Source organism: Rattus rattus, chromosome 2 (genome assembly GCF_011064425.1).
Source record: "Rattus rattus isolate New Zealand chromosome 2, Rrattus_CSIRO_v1, whole genome shotgun sequence".
Taxonomy (NCBI): Eukaryota; Metazoa; Chordata; class Mammalia; order Rodentia; family Muridae; genus Rattus; species Rattus rattus.
Genome location: NC_046155.1, coordinates 9354348 through 9374833, shown reverse-complemented (window position 1 = coordinate 9374833; position 20486 = coordinate 9354348). Strand labels below are relative to the sequence as shown.

The window sequence follows — 20486 nt, the reverse complement described above, 5'->3', positions numbered from 1 at the left end:
TTTGACCCCATAAATTCATATGCTTCTATGCTTGGTCACAGGGAATGACACTATTTGGAGGTGTGCTTTTATTGGAATAGGTTTAGCCTTGTTGGAGGAATATGTCACTGTGAAGGAGGCTTTGAGGTCTCCTAAGCTCAGGCTCTACCCAATGGAAAGGACAGTCTCCTCCTGGTAGCCTGTGGGAGACAGTCCCATTCTACTGCCTGCAGATCAATATGTAGAGCTCTTGACTCCTCTAGCACTAAGTCGGCCTGCATGTTGCCATGTTTCCTGCCATAATAATAATGTGTAGGATTAATGGCATCCCGAGTCCGCTTCGCCACTGGGCTCGGCCTGTTTAGGGAAGCAGGATGCAAGAAGTTTGATCACGCCACCGGGCGGGTATTGGGCTATGAGAAGCCGCTGAGGGACACTGCTCTGGGTGTGGGGAAGTGTAGTATGAGCACAGGAGTACCCCGGCTTGCTAGGAGGCCGGGCTGTCAGATTCTCAGGCTGCTGGTGGTCCGGGCAATACTTGAGTGCTGCGGAAGAGCTGAGAACGGAGTGGGGACCTCCGGACTGGATCTAGCCTGGGGCGAAGGGGAAAGGAGGTGGAGCATGCTCCAGCTGGTCCCAGGGAGTCTTTGGCTAGATGTGAGGGCAGGCTTCGGTTTGGTGGCAGTGTGCCGCTGAGAGTGCAGGGAGGCCTTCAGCAGGAAATTAAGCCTTGGCTCTGTAGGCGAAGGTCTTCTCTACTGCTCCCTATAGCGGATCCCAGGAAAGTGGTAGCCCATGGTTTCAAGGCATTTATTGTCATGGCAGAAAGTGGATGAGTAAAACCGCCCCCACCTCTCATAGTCTGCTGGGGGGGAGGGGTGGGGGGCAGCCCCAGCAATAGTCTTCTTTCTTGTTGGTTCTTCTTGAGGCAGAGGAGGGGAAAGAGCATCAGCGGAGAGCAAGACTTTGATGAGATATTTAGGGTTGCTGTATAATAAGTTTACTTATCTAAGTCTTAGTTACTACGTTACTGTAGCTGATTTACTTATCTATGTCTAAGTCACTATGCTCTGGTACTGTAACTGACCCACCTTCTGTGTTCCTCTGAGGCCAGAAACTGCAGTCTCTGACACTTGGTACCTCATTCTAAAACAGCAGGAGATAAAGTAAAGGATTGATTGCTAGAGCTTTTCCCCTTTTGTCCCTATGCCTCTTGCTTGTCAGTCTAGGGGGAAGTTTGGAGCAATAAACTTCTGTTGAACCAAGAGAAATGAATAGCACTTGCAGAAGAAAAAGCTTTTACATTGGCAAATATGCATAAACTTATATAAGTTCATATTCAGGTTCATAAATGTGCATTTCTTTTTTTTTTTTTTCCTTTTTTTTTTTTTTTTTTTTTTTTTTTTTTTTTCGGAGCTGGGGACCGAACCCAGGGCCTTGCGCTCTACCACTGAGCTAAATCCCCAACCCCATAAATGTGCATTTCTACATTTCCACTCAACTCAGTTGGGCCCAACTTACACACACATTCTCACAATTACATTCACACACACACACACACACACACACACACACATTCTCACAATTATATACTTACACACACATACATACTTACATATGCATATGGAGCAAAAGACCAAGCACCAGTGCAGAAAGAACTCATTCACTCTGGATGAAAAATGGGCTCCAACTTTATTGCATAGAGAAGGAAAAGCTTCTACCCTTTTAATGCTAAATGAATTGGACCCAAGTTTGTAAGAAAAAAGCTTGTTCCTTTTAATAAGACTAATCCTGCCTTGTTATTAAGATGGGACCTGTTCTGTCCCACAGTAAAGAGAAGCCTGCCTGGTCCTTCTGCTCTCTGCAGCTTTTTCTTTTTCCTTTTTCCCTCTGCATTCAGCACATTGCTCTCTTATGTTACCTATAGCCTCTAAGTTATTCCACCCTGCATTTTTCCTCTAATCTTTCTCTCTTCCTGCTCTGATGTCCCAATAATGCTCTCTCTCAATGCCTTTTCTCCCAATGCTATGCCTATACTTCTAAGTTATTCTTGAGTTCAGTTCTGTCTAAAAAGTGTTCTGTCTAAAAACTTCTCAGCTCAGTTCCTCTCTTACCTCGGTTCTTCTCAGCCCAGATCTTCTTGCTCAGTTCTCCTTAGCTCTCTTCAGCTCAGTTCTCCTTAGTTAAGCCCTTCTTAGCTCAGTCCTAACTCTTCTCTTTGTCCTTAGCACTTAAACATCTTTCAGAATACATGATCACATGTTACAAAGTTCATCACAAGTTCATACAAAAATATCAAGTTGTAAATTGACATAAAAGTTTCCGAGGCAAGCCATCTCAGGATGATCACCTGCTAGTTATTAACTTGTTCTGTTATGGCTCCTGACAGTCTGGGAAGGAAAGTTCATTGGCTAAGCCTCCAGGCCTTTGGGTACCTCATTGTAATGGAGATCCATCCTGAGCCTTCATGACCTGTGGTCAGTCCTCTACCTGCGAAGGGGCTTGGGGGCGTTGTCCTTACATGACTGATGGTCACAAATCTATGGAGGGCTGTGAGCTATTGACTGACCTGGCTTCCTGAGAGTCAGGTGAAGTCCCTTTCAGAGCACCAGGGTTCAAACCTCCTCAACTGGGAACCAGGATATCTTTCACTGCTCCACAATAATGGACTAAACCTCTGAAACTATAACCCAGCCCCCAATTAAATATTTGCCTTTGTAAGAGTTGCCTTGGTCACAGTCTCTTCACAGCAATAAAACCCTAAGACAGAAGATGGTACCAGGGCCTGGAGTATTGCTGTGATAGGTCTGACCATGCTTTTGTTTGGAGGAATATGAATGTTGGGACTATGGTTAGAAAATCAGTTAACCATATGAAAAACAATGGCAACCAACCAGAGCTTCCAGGGACTAAGCCACTACCCAAAGACTATACATGGACTGACCCTGGGCTCCAACCTCATAGGTAGCAATGAATAGCCTAGTAAGAGCATCAGTGTAAGGGGAAGCCCTTGGTCCTGCCAAGACTGAACCCCCAGTGAATGTGATTGTTGGGGGGAGGGTGGTAATCGGGGGAGGATGGGGAGGGGAACAGCCATATAGAAGGGAAGGGGAGGGGTTAGGGGTTACCGGGAAAGGGAATAACAATCGAAATGTAAATAAGAAATACTCAAGTTAATAAAGAAAAAAAAAAGAAAGAAAAAGAAAATCAGTTGAACTGTTTAAATGGGGCTTAATAGGCCATCCTAGTGTGAACGTAGAAGACAGTGGTGCTGAGAGTGATTTGAACTGTGGGGGTCTGGCTCAAGAAGTTTCAGAAGAGAAACTTGTGATATTTTGGTGATGAATATTGCTGCTTTTTGCCCTTGTCTGGAGAGTCTGCCTGAGGCTCAGGTGAAGAGATTTAGACGAATTGTGTTTACAAAGGAAATTTCAAAAAACCCTAGCATAGACTCTGTTCTGCGGTTCACTCTTATAAAGAGCATTTTGATCAGACATAGCAAACTGAAAAAGGAAAATTACAAAACATATGATTCAAAAGAATTAAAGGGGCACCAGGAAGTGGAGTGGAGCTAAATCATATGCTCAAAGATATTAAATGAAATTCAAGTAGTGGTGACCTTGGGGCTTATCGTTTATGCATTTGCAGTTGAACAAGGGATAGGTATATCATATTAGGTGTCTTCACAACCTGGTTATTGTCTTCATTTGGACATAAGGAGATATGATTGAGTGTCAAATTGACAAGGAATGGATTGTGATGCCTATTCTTGATTGTCAACTTGATTGTATCTGGAATGAACTACAATCCAGAAAAAGAAAGCACACCTATGATCCAAATCTTGAGGCTGGAAGGGAGACACAGTCTTTAGATCTGGATCTTGACATGAAATAACCACCAAGAATAGCATCAGTGGAAGCTGTGTTATCTTGTGCTAGGAGGAAAAGTTGGTAATGTGTAAAGGCTACCCAAATGGTACTGGTTTTGAAGGCATGAAGGGGTCATGGAGAGCAGCTGAGGCTTGACACCGTGAGAGTCCAAGAGAGGCAATTGGAAAAGAAGTAGCCTCAGTGTCTATTGAAGGCCCAAGACTGAAGGTGTCATGCAAAGAAGTTAAGGCTTGGCACCATGGAAAGAGCCTATGAAAGCCTGTTGGTGCAAGTGCAGCCTAGTTACAGCAGAAGATCCCAGCATATTGGAGGCTCTAGTACCATGGGATGACCACTAAGAACATCAGTACCAGTGAAATGGAATCAACAGAGCCTGGAGTACTTCAGAGGGCAGAGCTGGAGAAGTGACCCCAAGCCCTTTGGAGGAACCCAGAAGGTCATGTGTGGATCCCAGACGCTGGAACAAAAACCTATGAAGTTGAAATTGCCTTGGAGATCCCAAGATGTTAGAGATGTCAGAGCCATGGGTAAGGAAAGCTGCTAGTAGGGAGGGGAACCAAAAGAAAGAATTGTGCTTCAGTCAACAAAGCTGGAAGGAGTTGGACATCAGACACAGAGTTTTTGGTCTTGCTTTGGTCCAGCATTTCATCATTGTGACATTTTAGAATAGTAATAAGTCTCCTGTGATGCTGGAAGTGTGCAGTCTGCTTTTTTATTTTGATTTTATAGGGGAATTACAATTAAGGAATTGTGTGAGTCTCTGAAGAGACTTTGAACTTTAGACTTTTAAACATTGTTGCAACTGTAATAGACTATTGGGACTTTTGAAGTTAGATTAAATGCGTTTTACATTATGTTATGGCCACAAGCCTATGAGGGCCAGAAAGTGGAACATGGTGGTTTGAATAGGTTTGTCCCATGTAAATTCATGTGTTTGAATGTTAGGCCATAGGGAATGGCACTATTAGGAGGTATGGCCTTATTGGAATAGATTTGGCCTTGTTGGAGAAAGTATATGTCACTGTTGAGGTGGGCTTTGAGACTCTTATGCTAAGTCTCCAAATGTGTGACTTTAAAAGAATTGCATTGGTCATGGTGTCTCTTCACAGAAATAAAACCCTAAGACAGAAGTCATCACTCCAGATTCATACCAAATATAAGGGTTCTGCTAAAATTCTGCTAAATGTGTCTTAGTTTGGGTTTTATTGCTGTGGAGAGACACCATGACCAAGGCAACTTTTATAGAAGCAATCATTTAATTAGGACTGGCTTACAGTTTCAGAGGTTCAGTCCAGTAACATCATGGTGGGAAGCATGGCAACATGCAGGCAGACAGGTGCTGGAGGAGTTGAGAGTTTGACATCCTAAACCAAAGGCGGCCAGGAGGAAAACTGTGTTCCACACTGGATGGGGCTTAAGTATATATATGAGACCTTGAAGCCCCACCTCCACAGTGACACACTTCCTCTAACAAGGTCATGCCTCCTCTAATAAGACCACACCTTCTAATAGTACCACTCCCTATGACCAAGAATTCAAACACATGACTCTATGGAGGCCATACCCAGTCTACCACACAATATTACTTGGGAGCGATAGATAGATAGATAGTTAGATAGATAGATAGATAGATAGATAGATAGATAGATAGATAGATAGACAGGCAGACAGATAAATGGCAGACAGACATATAAGGATCCTCTTTTTGAGATTTCATAATATTACTCCATGGCTAATGCCTTGTTACATCTTAAAATAGATTGCTTTTAATTCTTTTAAACATAGATTTTGGAAAAGACAAAAAGCACGTTTGCACACAAATCCCACACGCTCCACAAAAAAGATTGTACCTGCTCCAGGTTGTGCATCTCAACAGCCTGGACTCACTACAATCAATCAGCTTTTATTAGACGTTTCTCAGCCACTGAATGTTTTAAGTGACTCTGCTGTTTATTTAAATGTAGCTGATAGTTTTTTGGATGGAGTAAGAGGAATCAGAGTCTTATGGTCATAACGGATAGCTTTGAAACCCCAGTTTGAACCTCCTCATTCAAAACGAGTGTCCTTAAGGAATACTGAGGCTCAACATTAACTGACCTCGTATATAAATTAGCACATGAAGGATAGAGGTGCACTGAGAATGGAGATCAACCTAAGTTAAGAGAAATGAAATTTTGCAGAAGGATATTGAAAGGATGTAATGGGAGGAAACATTTGGAATGAGGAACTTAAGAATGAAGTCCGGTTAACGGAAACTTAGAATGGATGGAGCGTAATAATTTAGAGAAAGAAGTGAAATGGAGTCAAAAATGGAAAACTGGCTTACTGTGCTCCTTCAGCTTAGTTTCCTTACGATAGGTAGATAGATAGATAAGCAGGCAGACAGACAGACAGACAGACAGGTAGACAAACTGACTGACTGTTCCAATCTTATTGAAACATGACAGGCATGCTGAATTGCTGCACTTCTGCCTTTAGAAAGCTGTTGCAAGAAAAACCTGCATAGGAGGAACCCCGGGAGCAGCTGTGGCTGTTATTAGTAAAAGGCAGCACCTATAAAATTTCTTACTCCTAATGAACCCTTTGCTTATTATTATCTTGGGTTAGAGTGGATTTTTATGTAATGATAAACCCCTAAGGTTACTTTGAGAGTTATGGCTAAAACTATAAAATCCTAATCTTATAAGAGTACATGTAGCTTTTCGCTACCTGCCTTTGCTCTGGGAAGTGGCTGTGCTGCCAGCCCCTACCCTCTTCAGTGTCCCTTGAATCTTTGGATAAGAGGCACACACACACAGTTGTTCCTTTTTAACTCGCCTTCTTGGTACAGTTGCTGGGCGTTGCTGTCTCCCAACTGGAAAGCATGCCTTTATCAATACTCTTAGCTCCCTATCTACCGTCTGCCCTAAACTTCAGAGGCTGGTCCCATCCGGCTCCTGCCAAACGTCCCTGACCACCTGCCTGTAGTAGTGACCACAGCCCCAGCTCCTCCCAAGACCTCACATGGCTGCTGGGTGCTTCTTCCTCTCAGCATGGCAAACCCCCCTCTCTCCTTCTCTCCCTTTGTCCTTCAGGGACCTGGAAGTCCTGTCTGTGCAGTCCGCACAGCAGTTGTCTCATGAATGTCTTTTTTTAACAGATCAAGAACCAATTGGGAAACAGAACTTTGGCATCAAAAAAAGTCCCTACAATTAACTTTTTGTAAACTGCTAAAAAAAAAAAAAAAATTAAGACATGTAAATTAATGGTAAATCACCTTATAAATGGTCAGAATTAAGTAGCTATGCTAAGTGCAAATTTAATTCATTTACAAGAACAAGCCTTGGACTTCGATTTGTGTTTTCAAGGTTAAGCTTAGAAAAAGTAACGTTTTTGGTGCCTGTCTTGATTGTGCACACACCGTTCAACTTCTCTTTCTCTTCTATCTCTCCACCCATTACATGCTCATCTTACTGGCATCGGGGCCTCTGTGTGTCTTCTGACATTTTCAACTCATTATACTTTTTATCATGAATAATTTACCTGGCCCAGTAATCTGTATGTTTGGGTATGTCCTCTAGCTTGCCTCTTTGATATCTGTGCAGCCTTTGCTCCCAGCTTCCTTGTTTAGCGCTCACCATATTTCTGGCTGGGTTCTGTGTCCTGAGTGGGTACCATGACAAACTTTTCATCCCAGTAAGTTAAAAGCCTTACATTTCCCCCCATGCCTTGAATGGACCTTGACACCTCTCTTATTATGAAGTGATGGTTGTTAAATAAAGGAATGCAGCCTCAACTGCATTGGTGGCAACAGGTGGCAAAGCAAGCGGGTTCATAGACAGGTGCTGAGGTGTGCGTTGAGTAATTTTAAAACTCCCCGCTATCACCTTCTCGGGGCTGCACTTTCAGCCCGGCTCCGAGAACTTGCTGCTGCTGGTCCCACTCCCGACATTGCTCTTCCAACCCACAGCCAGTTGGTGTTTTCCGGAGAACACCACCCGTTTGCCAAGCTACAAACAACTGCTCTTCCCCCCAAAAAAACGCTGGGAGCTGCTGCTCCAGTGCTACTGGCTAACCCCCCAGCTGTCCACGCTCTTCTTCTGGCCCCTTTAACCATGAGGAAGGAAAAAAACTAGAGACTTTTTTTTTTAAAACTGACCAGCTAACTCAATGGCTGGGCGAAGAATTTCCCTTCCTAATCTTACAGGAGCCTTTTCCATCCTCCTTGCCCTCTGCTGGTGGCAGAGACTACGTACGATAGGTGCCCGGAGAGGCTTACATGTCTGCCGCTTCCGGTCTGCTCCACAGCCTGGTCCAAATTCCCAGTCCTCTCTGCGTCCCCTTCTCTTCCTGTCCCGCCTGGAAATCCCACCCTTATATCTTCACACAGCAATTAGCTTCTGCCGTCTTTATTGACATAATCAAGAAATAATTAGGGAACCAGATTTTAGTTATCAGTTCCTCCCCTTACATCGGCGAGATTCAGGTGGAGAAATAGTGTCTGTATTCACGTGTGTACTTCCACGTGGGAAGACTCCCAGCTCCCAGTGACCTTTCAGGGAGTTGTACACAATGGAGTCTCATCGGGGAAGGTGTTAGGGGAGACCTAATTTTTATAACATTTTCCCCAGGAGGTGGGTGCTCTAGGATAGTATAAGAACTAGCTACAAGCCACATGGTTTGAGAGCACACTGGGAGGCTGAATGAAATTCGGAGATGGATAGCAGGGACGGCAGAAGTTGCTTTCTCTTCTAGTCCTTCTTGCTGTTGGTTGGGGATTTGCCCAGTGGGAGGGGCTTATTTGCTCTTCCAGTGGAGACCTTAATATTCTTCCTGTCAGCTGTAGGAAAAAAGATGCAGATAGTCTTCATATTCTTCAGAAGGTGAACTCCCAGTTCAAAGGGACAAGTCTGAGAGCTGACGAAAATTGTGCATATGTTTTCTTCCAGTGACGAAGAAGGCATTATCCCGATTACAACCTATGGCAAAGTAGCACTGCTTCGATCCTACAGTACAGGAAAGATGTTCCTGCGAACATTGGCTTTTTCCACTCAAAAATAGTACACACTGCAAGTGACTGTTGAATGAGAATGGGTGCAGTAAAGAAATCAAAATAGCTGCTCTATGGGTGAAAAAAGGAAAAAGTGTATTCCAAACTGCCAGGGCTGTCTCCTGGGAAAGCAGGGAGAAGCAACAGGGGAAAGATTTTCAGGGTTAAATAGGACCAGGAGAAAGTGGGCTTGTGAGCTGGGACTAAGGAACCAGTTTGACCTTGGCAAGTTAAGTGATAACACAGTCTGTGTCAGTGGAAGGGCCACAAGCTCCTTTTGCCAAAGATATGGAGAATGACTCCCTTTTTAGCAAGCAGGAACTTTCTTCAAGCCCCTGACAGAATGGGGGTTTTTATCTAAATGCCCAACTTGGGAAAAGGACTTTCTTGGGGGATGAGACAATTTATCTCTATCTTTGTTTGTCATCTTCATGTCCTTGTCCTTGAAGTAAAGACAAATTCCATGTTCTGTCTACAGTGCAACCTACAGTGAAAACAGCAATGGTGAATCCTGACACTTGGGTTCTATACAATCCCTGGCCTCTCCTAAGCTATAATATCCATTAGCATCCATTCCTGCCAATGGACATACAAAACAATCAAATGACATTGCTTGAGAGGCTGTCACTTGACAGTCAGCATTTATGTATGTTGACAAATATACCAAATTATTCATAAAGAAAATGTCTTATTTCTTCAATTTCAGATAGCATTGCATGATGGAGGAGGTTTGGAAACATGTAAGAAGGACAAGATGGATTTATAAATGGAAGGATGGTAACTTTAAAAGCTGAGACAGGGGCTGGAGCAATGACTCAGCAGGTAAAAACACTGGCTGCTTTTCCCGAGGATCTGGGTTTAATTTTTCACCAACATGATGGCTCACTGCTATCTGTAACTCTGGTCCCAGTGGATCCAACACCCTCTTCTGACCTCCCCGAGCACTGGGCATGCACATACATACAGACAAAACATTCCATGCACACAAAGTAAATAACTTTTAATTTTCAAAAATGCTGAGTGTAAAAGCATTCCAAGAATTCACAATCACAAATGAAAATACACAAAGTATGCAAAAATGTGTGTTAAAACACACCAAAAAAAACTGTGAAGGATTGACTTCAGTTGATTTTGAAGCTTTTTGTTTATTTGGGGAGGTTGTTTGCTGGTTGGTTGATTGGTTGGTTGGTGAGACATGATCTCACTATGTAGCTTTGGCTGTCCTGGAACTCACTAGCCTCAGATTCATGGAGATCCAGCTGCCTCTGCCTCCTGGGTACTAGCATGACTGACCATTTTAGTTCATTTTAAAGAAATATCTATTTGAGCTTTTGCTCCATTTGTTAAGACATGTCAGTCTGGAAGAACATACATGCATCTGTATATGTGTATGTGTATGTGTATAAAGAGAACATGGGCTTCATAGCTGGAAAGACAGGAATATATGAAGAGAAGGAAACACAGAGCCCCTACAGTGTGAGCTGGCCGTTGTGGTCTCATAAAGCCACCAAGGAGAAGGGGCAGACATCAGCAATGTTTTCCAAGTGAGTGACTCATCAGTCCTATGTAACAAGGAGACAGCTGACCACCCAGACTTCTTCCTTCGTCTCCTAGCAGATGAAGCCTCCAGATGGCCCTGCTAAATATAATGAGATGATAATCAGGCAGGCAAAGACTTCTAATAATGCAACAGACAAATTCAGCATAAGCCTACTGATAGGACAACAGCCAGAGACAGCGCTAAGATAATGTCACCAGGGCAGGCATTAAGATGCACACTCCAAACAATGATGTCACCAATTAAGCTTAATTACAAACAAAGCATAAGGGTAATGGCCAGAGGCTTGAGTCTGGGTTGCCTTTGAAGTCTTTGCCTTCTTTAAAACAAAAGACAAATCAGTCCATTTCTAAGTCAGACTATCTAAACTTAGCTGCTTTGATGATTTGTGGCCAAAACCTTCCGGCTAATTCCCAAGACCTGGTTTTTGTTCTGTAACAGATTTCTGGCCACAGAGGTGGGGGCTGCGGTTCTCAGCCCGTCTTGCAGGAAAGTGTGGCCTAAGGGTCAGCAGCAGTGTTTTCTGGACAATGAGATGCAGGCAAATGTGTCGTGTGCAGCCTCCTCTCTTTTTCCTTTGAGCCCCAGTAAAAACTTCTTAATCATCACAGTACATTAATTCAGTTTGTTCTTCTGTCATCTCTAGGATACTGCCATCATCACTGTGGTCCAAAATGACTCACCCTTCAGCCTACACTCCACTGTTCTGAAAGAGAAGAGCAAATGCTCAGATCGCAAACTTTTCTTTTAAGATGATTCTTTTTAATCACTTGTCTATGTGGGAGGTAGCCGGTGTGCCCGTGAGTGTCGTGCCTGCAGAGGCCAGAGAGGGACACCAGGTCCCCTGGAACTGGAGTTCCAGGAAGTCGTGAGCTCCCTGATGTGGGTGCTGAAAACTGAGCTCAGGTCCTCTGCAAAAGCAACAAGCCCTCTTAACAGCTGAGCCACGTCTCCAGCCCCTAAACATTTGATTTGCGTGGTTGTGTGTGTGCACACATGACACATGCATACATATCTCAGAGCACATGTGGAGGTGAGAGGACCACTTGCAGGGGTCACGAGATACAAGCTTGCAAGTAAGTGTCCTTATCCCTGCAAACCTAACTCTCAAACTCTGAACGCTGTGCTCTGCTTCCCTCTGCTGAAATGATCTGCATTTTGCTCATTATGAATCTACTAGACAGAGTGTCATGTGTGAAAAGGGCCACCAGGGGTCAGCATGAGACAAGAACAACAGGAGGAGAGGACATCTTCATTCCTCCTGGCTAGAGAGAGACATTTCCTTAGTGAAAAGAACTGAAAGTCAATACAGAACAAGTGCCAATACAGAACAAGTGCAGAATGACCAAAGTTCCTTGTCTGAGTGTCTGCAGAGAGAGAGAGAGAGAGAGATTTGGAATCCCAGAATTTAACCAAGTCATGTGGTGCTCAGATCAAACCCAAAACCTCATGCATGCTAGGCAGGTACCCTACCCACCGAGCTACCTCCCAAACCCTGCTTGCAAACCTCTTGACTATCCACAGAGCACCAGCCAGGGATTTATCTGACACTGAGATCCAGACAAAGTCTTTTGCCATCAAAAAAGGAATCGTTATATTCTAACAAGGCGAAGACAAGCTCAGAGAATGGCATAAGGTAACAAATAAATGTATCAAAACATGGAGCAGAGCAAAGCTGAAGAGAGACAAGTAAAAACAAAGTAAAATTGTGTGTGTGTGTGTGTGTGTGTGTGTGTGTGTCATAAGGAAGCCCAGTATTCAGTACTAATTTCTGAAAAAAGAAATATATCAAAACACGAAGGTTGAGTGATAAACAGGAGCCAGATGGGACCCATTTTCAGTGCTGGGGAAAGCAATTGTGAGGAAAGCAATTGTGTTGTGCTTGATTTTGCTGTGCAACAATGTCTTTTTGCTAATACAGGGGAATAACAGTTGTTTTCTTAGTCTCTCCATACAGGGCAAAAATAATGTGCTGCTTAACATATTGGAACTTAAAACTGATTACTGCCTAATGAAGAGAAAAGTATCATAAAGCAGGCTTAGCCAGGGGCTGGGTCATCTTCCGGCCTCCAACAACACAGACCTGAATATGGCCAGCTGTTCCCCAACCTTCATTCACTGCCTGAGGTAAAGGCTCAGATCAGTAGAGCCTTTCAGACTTCTCATCTATGGAATGCCCAACAAGATTGCTAGAAAAAGTCAGTGCTACATCTTTCCTGGGTATTACAGAAAAATGCTGGTGCATATTTAATCATTTAATAAGATTTACTAATTTAATAATGCTAATTAATATTAAACTTAATAAAAATATTACATTTAATAATTTAATAATAAGCACAGCTGCCGTGGAGTTCACACCATGGTCATTCTCAACAATTTAGAAACATCTCACTGCCAGACAATAGTGACCCTGGCCTTTAGTCCCAGCACTTAGGAGGTAGAGGCAGGCAGATCTCTCTAAGTTTGAGGCCAACCTGGTCTACAGAGCAACTTCCAAACACCCAAGGCTACACAAAGAAACCCTAAAAAAATAAAATAAAAAAACCCTCACACTGAAGAGACAGAGGCAGAAATAGGCAGATAGATCTCTGTGCGTCTAAGGCCAGCCTAATCCTCATAGCAGGTTTCATAGGAGCCAGACCCTGTTTCCAAAAATAAATAAATAACTAGCTAGCTTAAAAATTATTTTGTGTCTATAACCCAAGGACTAGAGAGGCCGGGTGGAAGGATCACTAGCTTGAAGTCAGCCTGAGTTACATAGTGAAAGACAAAACACAGAGAAAGAGAAAAAGGAAAGGGAGGAGCAGTAGAGGGGAGGAAACAGGAAGAGGAAAAAAATGAAATACTGATTCTCCCTACAATCTCCAGAAGGACCAACACCCCACACATACTGAACCTAACCCTAACCCTTCATCTGAAATGAAAGGTCCTCCGCAATGTCGTTAACACTGTAACGTATTAAGTGACATTCAGGAAATAGCATTTACAAGGGAGTCTTGTCCCACACATATGCTTTCCAGTCTGCTGGTCAAGCTCCCTGTATCCTCCTTGTCTCCTAACTTTCTTCCCAGATGCAGCTATCCCAGGGTCGCGACTCCTTTGGCTCTCCTAACCAGTTAGAAAAGCCATAATTCCATGCTTCCACACGATGTCACTGTCGAGCTAGTCTGGCAGGGCTGTGCGGGCGCACCTAGCTGCTACCGGGCACAAAACTTGCTCTCTGGCCCTCTCCAGCGCCCAGCACAATGCAGGAAGCTATCTTCTCGGCTCTCACCAAGAGAGTCAGAAGTTGTGGAGCCGGAGGTGGGGGGCGTGTTATGCAGCCTCTTGAACTACTTGCCTCCCCTCGACTACCCAGAGAGTCAACCTCAATCCCTGTAAATCCTCACCTCAGCTTTTGTCCGGGAACTAACACCTCCCACCTCTTTCTGTGGGAGGCTGATCTGCTGATCGCCCTTCCCTGGAGGCCACATTAGACATAGTGGCCCATCGGGCTTTAACGGGTCTTGAAGGAAACTTGGAGCCATTTCTTTCTACAGAAAACATGACACAAAAGTACACATCTCTGGAAGGTGCACACACCACCTACCTAGGAAAAACAAATTAAAGACGCAATCTCTTGGCAACCAAGAAAGCCTCCTGAAAAAGTGGAAGGGAAAGAAATCCCAAATAACTTCTAAGCCAGAGTGTGACGTTCAGCGATCTACCAAGAGATTGCAAGGAGAAATAACTCTCCCCATTTCGTGTAGCCAAGCAGAAAGTTCCCCCGTTAGAAACACTGTAGATGGATGGGGGAGGGAGGAATACATGGATGGACGGACGGACGGACGGACAGACAGACAGAAAACAATGAAAGTCAATCCAAGCCTGGTGATTATGGTGGCCACCTATGTTTAATGTCCGTATTCAAATGAAAACCCCCTTTTCCCTGTGAATAAGACCGCCAAGTAGGTAGGAAGGTAACCTGTCGTTTTTTGGAGCCAGACCCAATTGAAGTTAGGCTAGGATGCTGTGGCAGAAACTGGGTCATAGGGCACTGACTCCTTGCTGGTTACATTTCAAAGAGATGCTTCAGGAGGTCTTATGAGAACACTTAGGGGGAGGGGTGGGAGGAAAACTGGTAAAAGGACTTAGTTGCCTCTGAAAGGATTTACAAGCAAGAGGTTGGTGAGACTCTGCAATACTAGGCTTCTACCGTAAGAGGGAGCTGCGGGAGGCTTTTCGATTCAACAGGGACAATTAAACTTTTCTGTATTGGTTTGGAACTGCCCGCACACAGCCTTCCCCTCCCCTTTCCTGAAAGACCAGGAGCATCTGCCTGCAAGGACAAAGGTGAACCCAGGGAGGAAACACACCAGCCACAGCACCATGCTCTCTGGAAATCTGTCCCCAAGAAAGCCAGGCCTCTGTCAAGCTGGCTGGAACTTGTTGGAGAAGAAACAAATATTTAAATATTTGTCAAGAGTGGTTTTTGTTTTCACTCAACTGTTTTTTTTTTTAAGTTTCCAAAAATACAGAAAATTTGAAAGAATATATAAGATTCAAACTTTAAGGACAAAGGCTGCCTTAGGCAAACACCAGGTGGCTGGGACTTTAACACAGGGGCCAAAGAATTTAGGATAACACCCTGTTCCAGGAAATGAGCTAACCGCCCTTAGCAGTCCCCATCTACATGAATGAACTAACCGGGAAAAGGGAAGGGCTAGTTGCGAAAAGGGAAGGGCCCTTAGCATCCCGATTCCGCATGCCAAAAATATCTCACCATTGATGAATGTAAGGGTCAAGGCTGTCCTCCACACGTGTATAAAAGATGTGTGCTTTTGTCATTCGGGGTCGCCTCTGTCCCCATTACAGGGCCACCCCAGTGCACTGGATCATTAAACCTCTTGCTTATTGCATCGATCTCCGTCTCCGTGTTTTTGTGAGTGGGACCTCCCAGACATAGGGCTGGTCGGGTCCTACAAATAGTCTGATGAACACCGCATTTAGTCACCACTTAGACTCAGGAAAAAGACATTAGCAGAGTTCAGGCTCCAGAGTACTCACCACTGCATGACAAATCATGGAGAAGCCAGACATGAAGGACTTGGAGGAGGAGAGGAAGAGTGGGAATGATGTAGGTGCAGGTGCAGTGTGTGTGTGTGTATCCACGTGCATGTGGCCCCATGACACCCTCAGATATTAAATGGGTGTGCAACCGTTAGAGTGACATTTGCACAGACCCCATTCAGCATACCTTCCCATATGCTTCAAATCATCTTTGAATTATATAATATAATGTAAATACTATGTTAACTTTTTTTTAAGAGAGAGGGTCTCATTACATATCCTTCAGTAGACTGAAACTCTAAAGGCAAGCACCACTGTGGCCAATTTTCATAATTTTTTTAAGACGTCTCTACACGGCACTGGCAGTCCTGGTACTCACTATGTAGAACAGGCTAGCTTCAAACTCACAGAGATCCACCTGCCTCTGGACAGCCACGCCTGGCTCAGTGCAATTTGTTAAGATATTTTTGAAGTTAGGCTAGCACAGTGTTTCTCAACCCGTGAGTCGCAACCCCTTTGGAGTCAAAGGACCCTTTCACAGGGGTCACATAACAGATATCCTGCGTATCAGACAGTTTCATTATCATTCGTAACAATAGCAAAATTACGGATCTGAAATAAGAACAAAAGTAGTTTTATGAGGGGGGAGTCACGACATGATGAACTGTATTAAAGGGCCGTAGCACTAGGAAGGCTGAGAACCACTGGGTTAGCAGAACAGAGGCTGCAGAAGCTGCAGGTGCAGAGAGCCGGCCGCAGCACTTGAAAGCTGGCCAAAATAAGCCCAACTCAGGAAGACAAAGATCAAATGTCTCGCCTCATACATGGAAACGAGACTAAAAAAAGATATAAAAGAAGAAGGGCTGTTTGTGAAGAGGAAGGGAACCAGTGGGAAGTGGGGCTAGGGCCTGAGAGGTTACTGAGGGCATGAATGACCACAGTACACTACAGACATGTGTGAGAGTGTCATGATGAAAACATTTTGTAAAACTATCATGCTAACAAGGCTGGGTGTGGTAGCACAGGCCTACAATCCCAGGATTTGGGGAAGTCAAGGCAGCAGGATTAAGGTCAAGGCCAACCTAATCTGTATAGTAAGAGCCTATCTCAAAACAGCCGTGGAGACCTGGTGTGGTAGTTTAAGTGAGGATGGGCTCCCATCGGCCATAGGCTCATAAATTGGAATGTTTGTTCACTGTTGGTGGAACTCTTTGGGAAGAATTAGAAGGTAAGGCATTGTTGGAGGAAGTGTTTCACGGAGGTAGGCTTTGAGGACATAAAGCCTAGGCCATTTCTAGTCAGCTCATGCTCTCCACCTCCCATCTCTTCCTCCCTCCCTCCTGCCTTGTGCTTATGGATCAGATGTGAGCCCTCGGCTACCGCTCAGTGCCATACCTGCCTGCTGCCATCCTCCCTGACATGATGGTCATGAACGCACCCTCTCAAACCGTAAGCAAGCTCCCAACTGCTTTCTCTTACCAGTTGCCTCGGTCCTGGTATCTGTTCACAGCAAAAGAACAATGATGAAGACACCTGGCACAGAAGTTCAGTGAGTAAAGGGACTTCATGCCAAACGTGAGGTTCATTACCTGGTACCCATAAGGCGGAGGGGGAGAACTGACTCTCACAAGTTGTCCTCTGACCTCCACATCATGCAGTGTAATGCGTGCACACACACACACACACACACACACACACACGCACGCACACACACATACACAAACAAGTAAATAACTGATAAATAAATTTAAGTATAGAAACTAATAAAAATAATAAAACTAAAATCAGCCAATTGGAAAACAACAGAAATATACTAAATTCTGGAAGACATACAATTAAAAACAAAACATTGTGACCTTTAAACCCATCAGTGTGCACCTCTGAAATGCCTGAACTCTTTAATGCATGGAATCACATACCTGAGGCAATAAAGCTGCCCTCCTGGAATGTTTTCAAGGAAGGGAGAAGCAACAGAGAAAATGCCAGGGTGGGTAGGGTCCAGGGAGGTGGCTGATTTCCTGCTTCGTGCTCTACAAAGTCCAAGCAGTCCAAAGGACAATGGCTCTGAAAAAGAAAAAACAGAACACAGGGAGAAGAAGAGGAGGTGAAGCAGCAGGGGACTGACCAGGAATGAAGTCCCAGGCACGATTGGTGCTGTCTGAGCTCACTTAACTACAGAGAGAATCAGAGAACACATCAAGAGAGTGTCCTGTGAGCTCCAAACCCTGGAGGCAGAGCAGAGCTCAGAAAGATGGGGGAGTGTACTAGAAGGTGCTGAGAGAGGAGGCGACCACAGCCAAGGAAGGAGTGCAGCAGGGAGGATTGTAAACAGAGAAGTAACTCAACCTGATTTCCTTTCTTAGATACCCTGGCTGCCAGTTGAAAAAGACAAAGGACCCTCAAAGCTGATGAACGCTTTTGGTAAGGCGGCAGGATGCAAAATTAGCCCAAAATTGAGTTACCTTCCTGCACCCCAACAACAAACCAAGCTGTAAAAGACATCAGGAAAAGAACTCCATTCACAATAATCACAAACGTGAAATAAAATACCTAGGAAAAAGCCTAACCGAGGAAAACAACGGCCGCTGCGGTGGAAGACTTAAGGTGAACGAGAAAGAAATTGAAAAGGACACTTGAAGGTGAAAAGATCTACGGTGCTCAGGGACCTGCAGAATCAACACTGAGAAAATGGCTGACCTACCAGAAGCCATCAGAGTCAATGAAATCACATTCAAAATCCTGGGGCTATTCTTCTCAGACACGTAAAAAACAATCTTAGAATTTATACGGACACTCAGAAGACCAAGGCTATCCTGGATGATAACAAAAACTGCTGGTGGTGTCGCCCATACCCGATTTCAGGTTCTAGAGAGCTGTATAACCAAAACAGTACAGAGCTGGCAATCAAAACAGCATGTAATCATCAGACTAGAATAGGTACAGGACCCAGGTGAGTCTATACAACTACGGCTGCCTGGCTTCTGACAGATATTCCAGAAATACACATTAGAGAGAAAACAGCCTCTTCAGCAAACAGTACGGGGAAAACTGGATATCTCTGTGTGAATGCTAAAACCAGATGCTTACTTCCCACCCAGACCAAAACTCAATGCAAAGGACTGGAGAGACGGCTCAGTGGTTAAGAGCTGTTCTTGCAGAGGTCCTGAGTTCACGTCCCAGTACACCCACAGCAGCTCACAACAGTCTGTAACTCCAGTTCCAGGGGGCCTGATTCCCTCTTCTGGTCTTCATGGGTACCAGGCCTGCATGTAGTGCACATACATACATGCAGGCAAACATGGGTACACATAAAATTTTAAAATAAATATATAAATTAAAACACCCTCATAGAAGAAAAGGGAGGGGTGGGATAGAGGGTTTATGAATGGGAAACTGGAAAGGGGGATAACATTTGAAGTGTAAATAAAAAAAATCCAATCACAAAATAATAATTTAAAACCTGAACTCCAAGTGGAGCCATATAAACTCTGAAGCTCCACAGAGGAAAAGGCCGCAAGCACACTTTCAGCCTACGGCACAGGCAAGGGCTGGCTTGCTTGCTTGCGTGCTTTCTTCCTTTCTTTCTTTCTTTTTATAAGGCAAAATTTTATTTATCCATTTCTTGTATTTGAAGTACTCCTCGATGACATCCTGAGATTCTTTGTCACAGTCCTTAACTACCATGCAACAGCAACCAACCACTTTCGGTGGTTTCCCCTCTCGGTGGATTTTACAGAGGCCTACCCCTGGTTTCTTGTTGCCGTCAACCTTTATCAGGTTGATCTGGTGCTCAGCACAAAGCGCCTCCACCCGCTTGACATACATGAGCTCATCACTGTCGGATGCAAGCACACAGAGAAGGGCGTGGCGCTTGTCTAAGGCTTTGGCAGCTTCGCGTATGCCACGTGCTAGGCCATCGTGGATGAGGGCGGTCTTCAGCACCTCTTGTAGAGCAGTGTTGACGTCCACTTCACCTCCAGCACCTTTGCCTTCCTCGGCCATGGCGGTGGATTATAGGTGACGCCAAATCTTGAACGCACCCGAGCTTCCGCCTCCGCTCAACTTGGTGGCGGCCAGGGAAAAGAGGCAAGGGCTTTCTGAATAGGACTCCAGTAGCACAGAAAATAAAAGCAACAAACAACAAAAGTAACCTCGTATCGTTAAAAAGCTCCTATACATCAAAGGAACCTCTCAGCTGAATGAAGAGGCAGTCCACAGAATGGAAGAAAATCTTTGCCAACTATATATCTGATGATTATAGCTAGGTAGGTAGATAGGTAGGTAGATAGGAGGGTAGGTAGGTAGGTAGATAGATAGATGGATGGATGGATGGATGGATGGATGGATGGATACTATATGAGTCATGTCTTGGAATTAACGAAGACCTCAAAAACTAAACGTCAAGAAAATAACCAGAGGCTGGAGAGATGGCTGCTCTTCCAGAGGACCAGGGTTCAATTCCCAGCACCCACATGGAGATTCATGACTGTCTATAACTCTAGTTCCAGAGGATCTGACAGATATACACACAGGTAAAACACCAATACAGATGAAATAAAAATAAGTAAATATTTTTTTAGAAAGAAAATAACCAAGCCAACTGAAAAATGGACAATGGAACTGAAAAGAGAGTCCTCAAAAGAAGAAATAAAAACTGTTGGGGGTGGGGGTTGATTACCTGCCTGTATGCTGTGTGTCAGAAGAGGGCATCCGTAGATCCCCTGGAACTGGACTTACAGACGGTTGTCAGCTGCCACGTGGGTGCTGAGAGTGGAACCCAGGTCCTCGGGAAGAGCAGCCAGTGCTCTGAACTGCCAAGCCATCTCTTCAGTCCCTAATGAACACTTTTAAAAGTGTCCAGAGTCCTTACCCATCAGAAAAACACAGATTAAACTACTTTAAGGCTGCAGCTCACACAGGTCAGGATGGCCATCCTCAAGAACTCAAATGACTACAAAGGCTGGCATGGACGTGAGGAAAG

The 20486-nt window shown here is 44.4% G+C and overlaps 1 protein-coding gene across 1 annotated transcript; it reads right to left on the bottom strand.

Moving 5' to 3' along the window:
* Positions 1-297: 297 nt before the first annotated feature.
* LOC116891311 lies at positions 298-19507 on the bottom strand. Its single transcript, XM_032892225.1, has 4 exons — positions 19107-19507; positions 17968-17971; positions 17425-17569; positions 298-524 (listed from the first exon to the last, which is right to left on the bottom strand). The coding sequence occupies exons 1-4, from the start codon at positions 19505-19507 to the stop codon at positions 298-300; spliced, it is 777 nt and encodes a 258-aa protein (XP_032748116.1).
* Between the last annotated feature and the right edge of the window lie 979 nt (positions 19508-20486).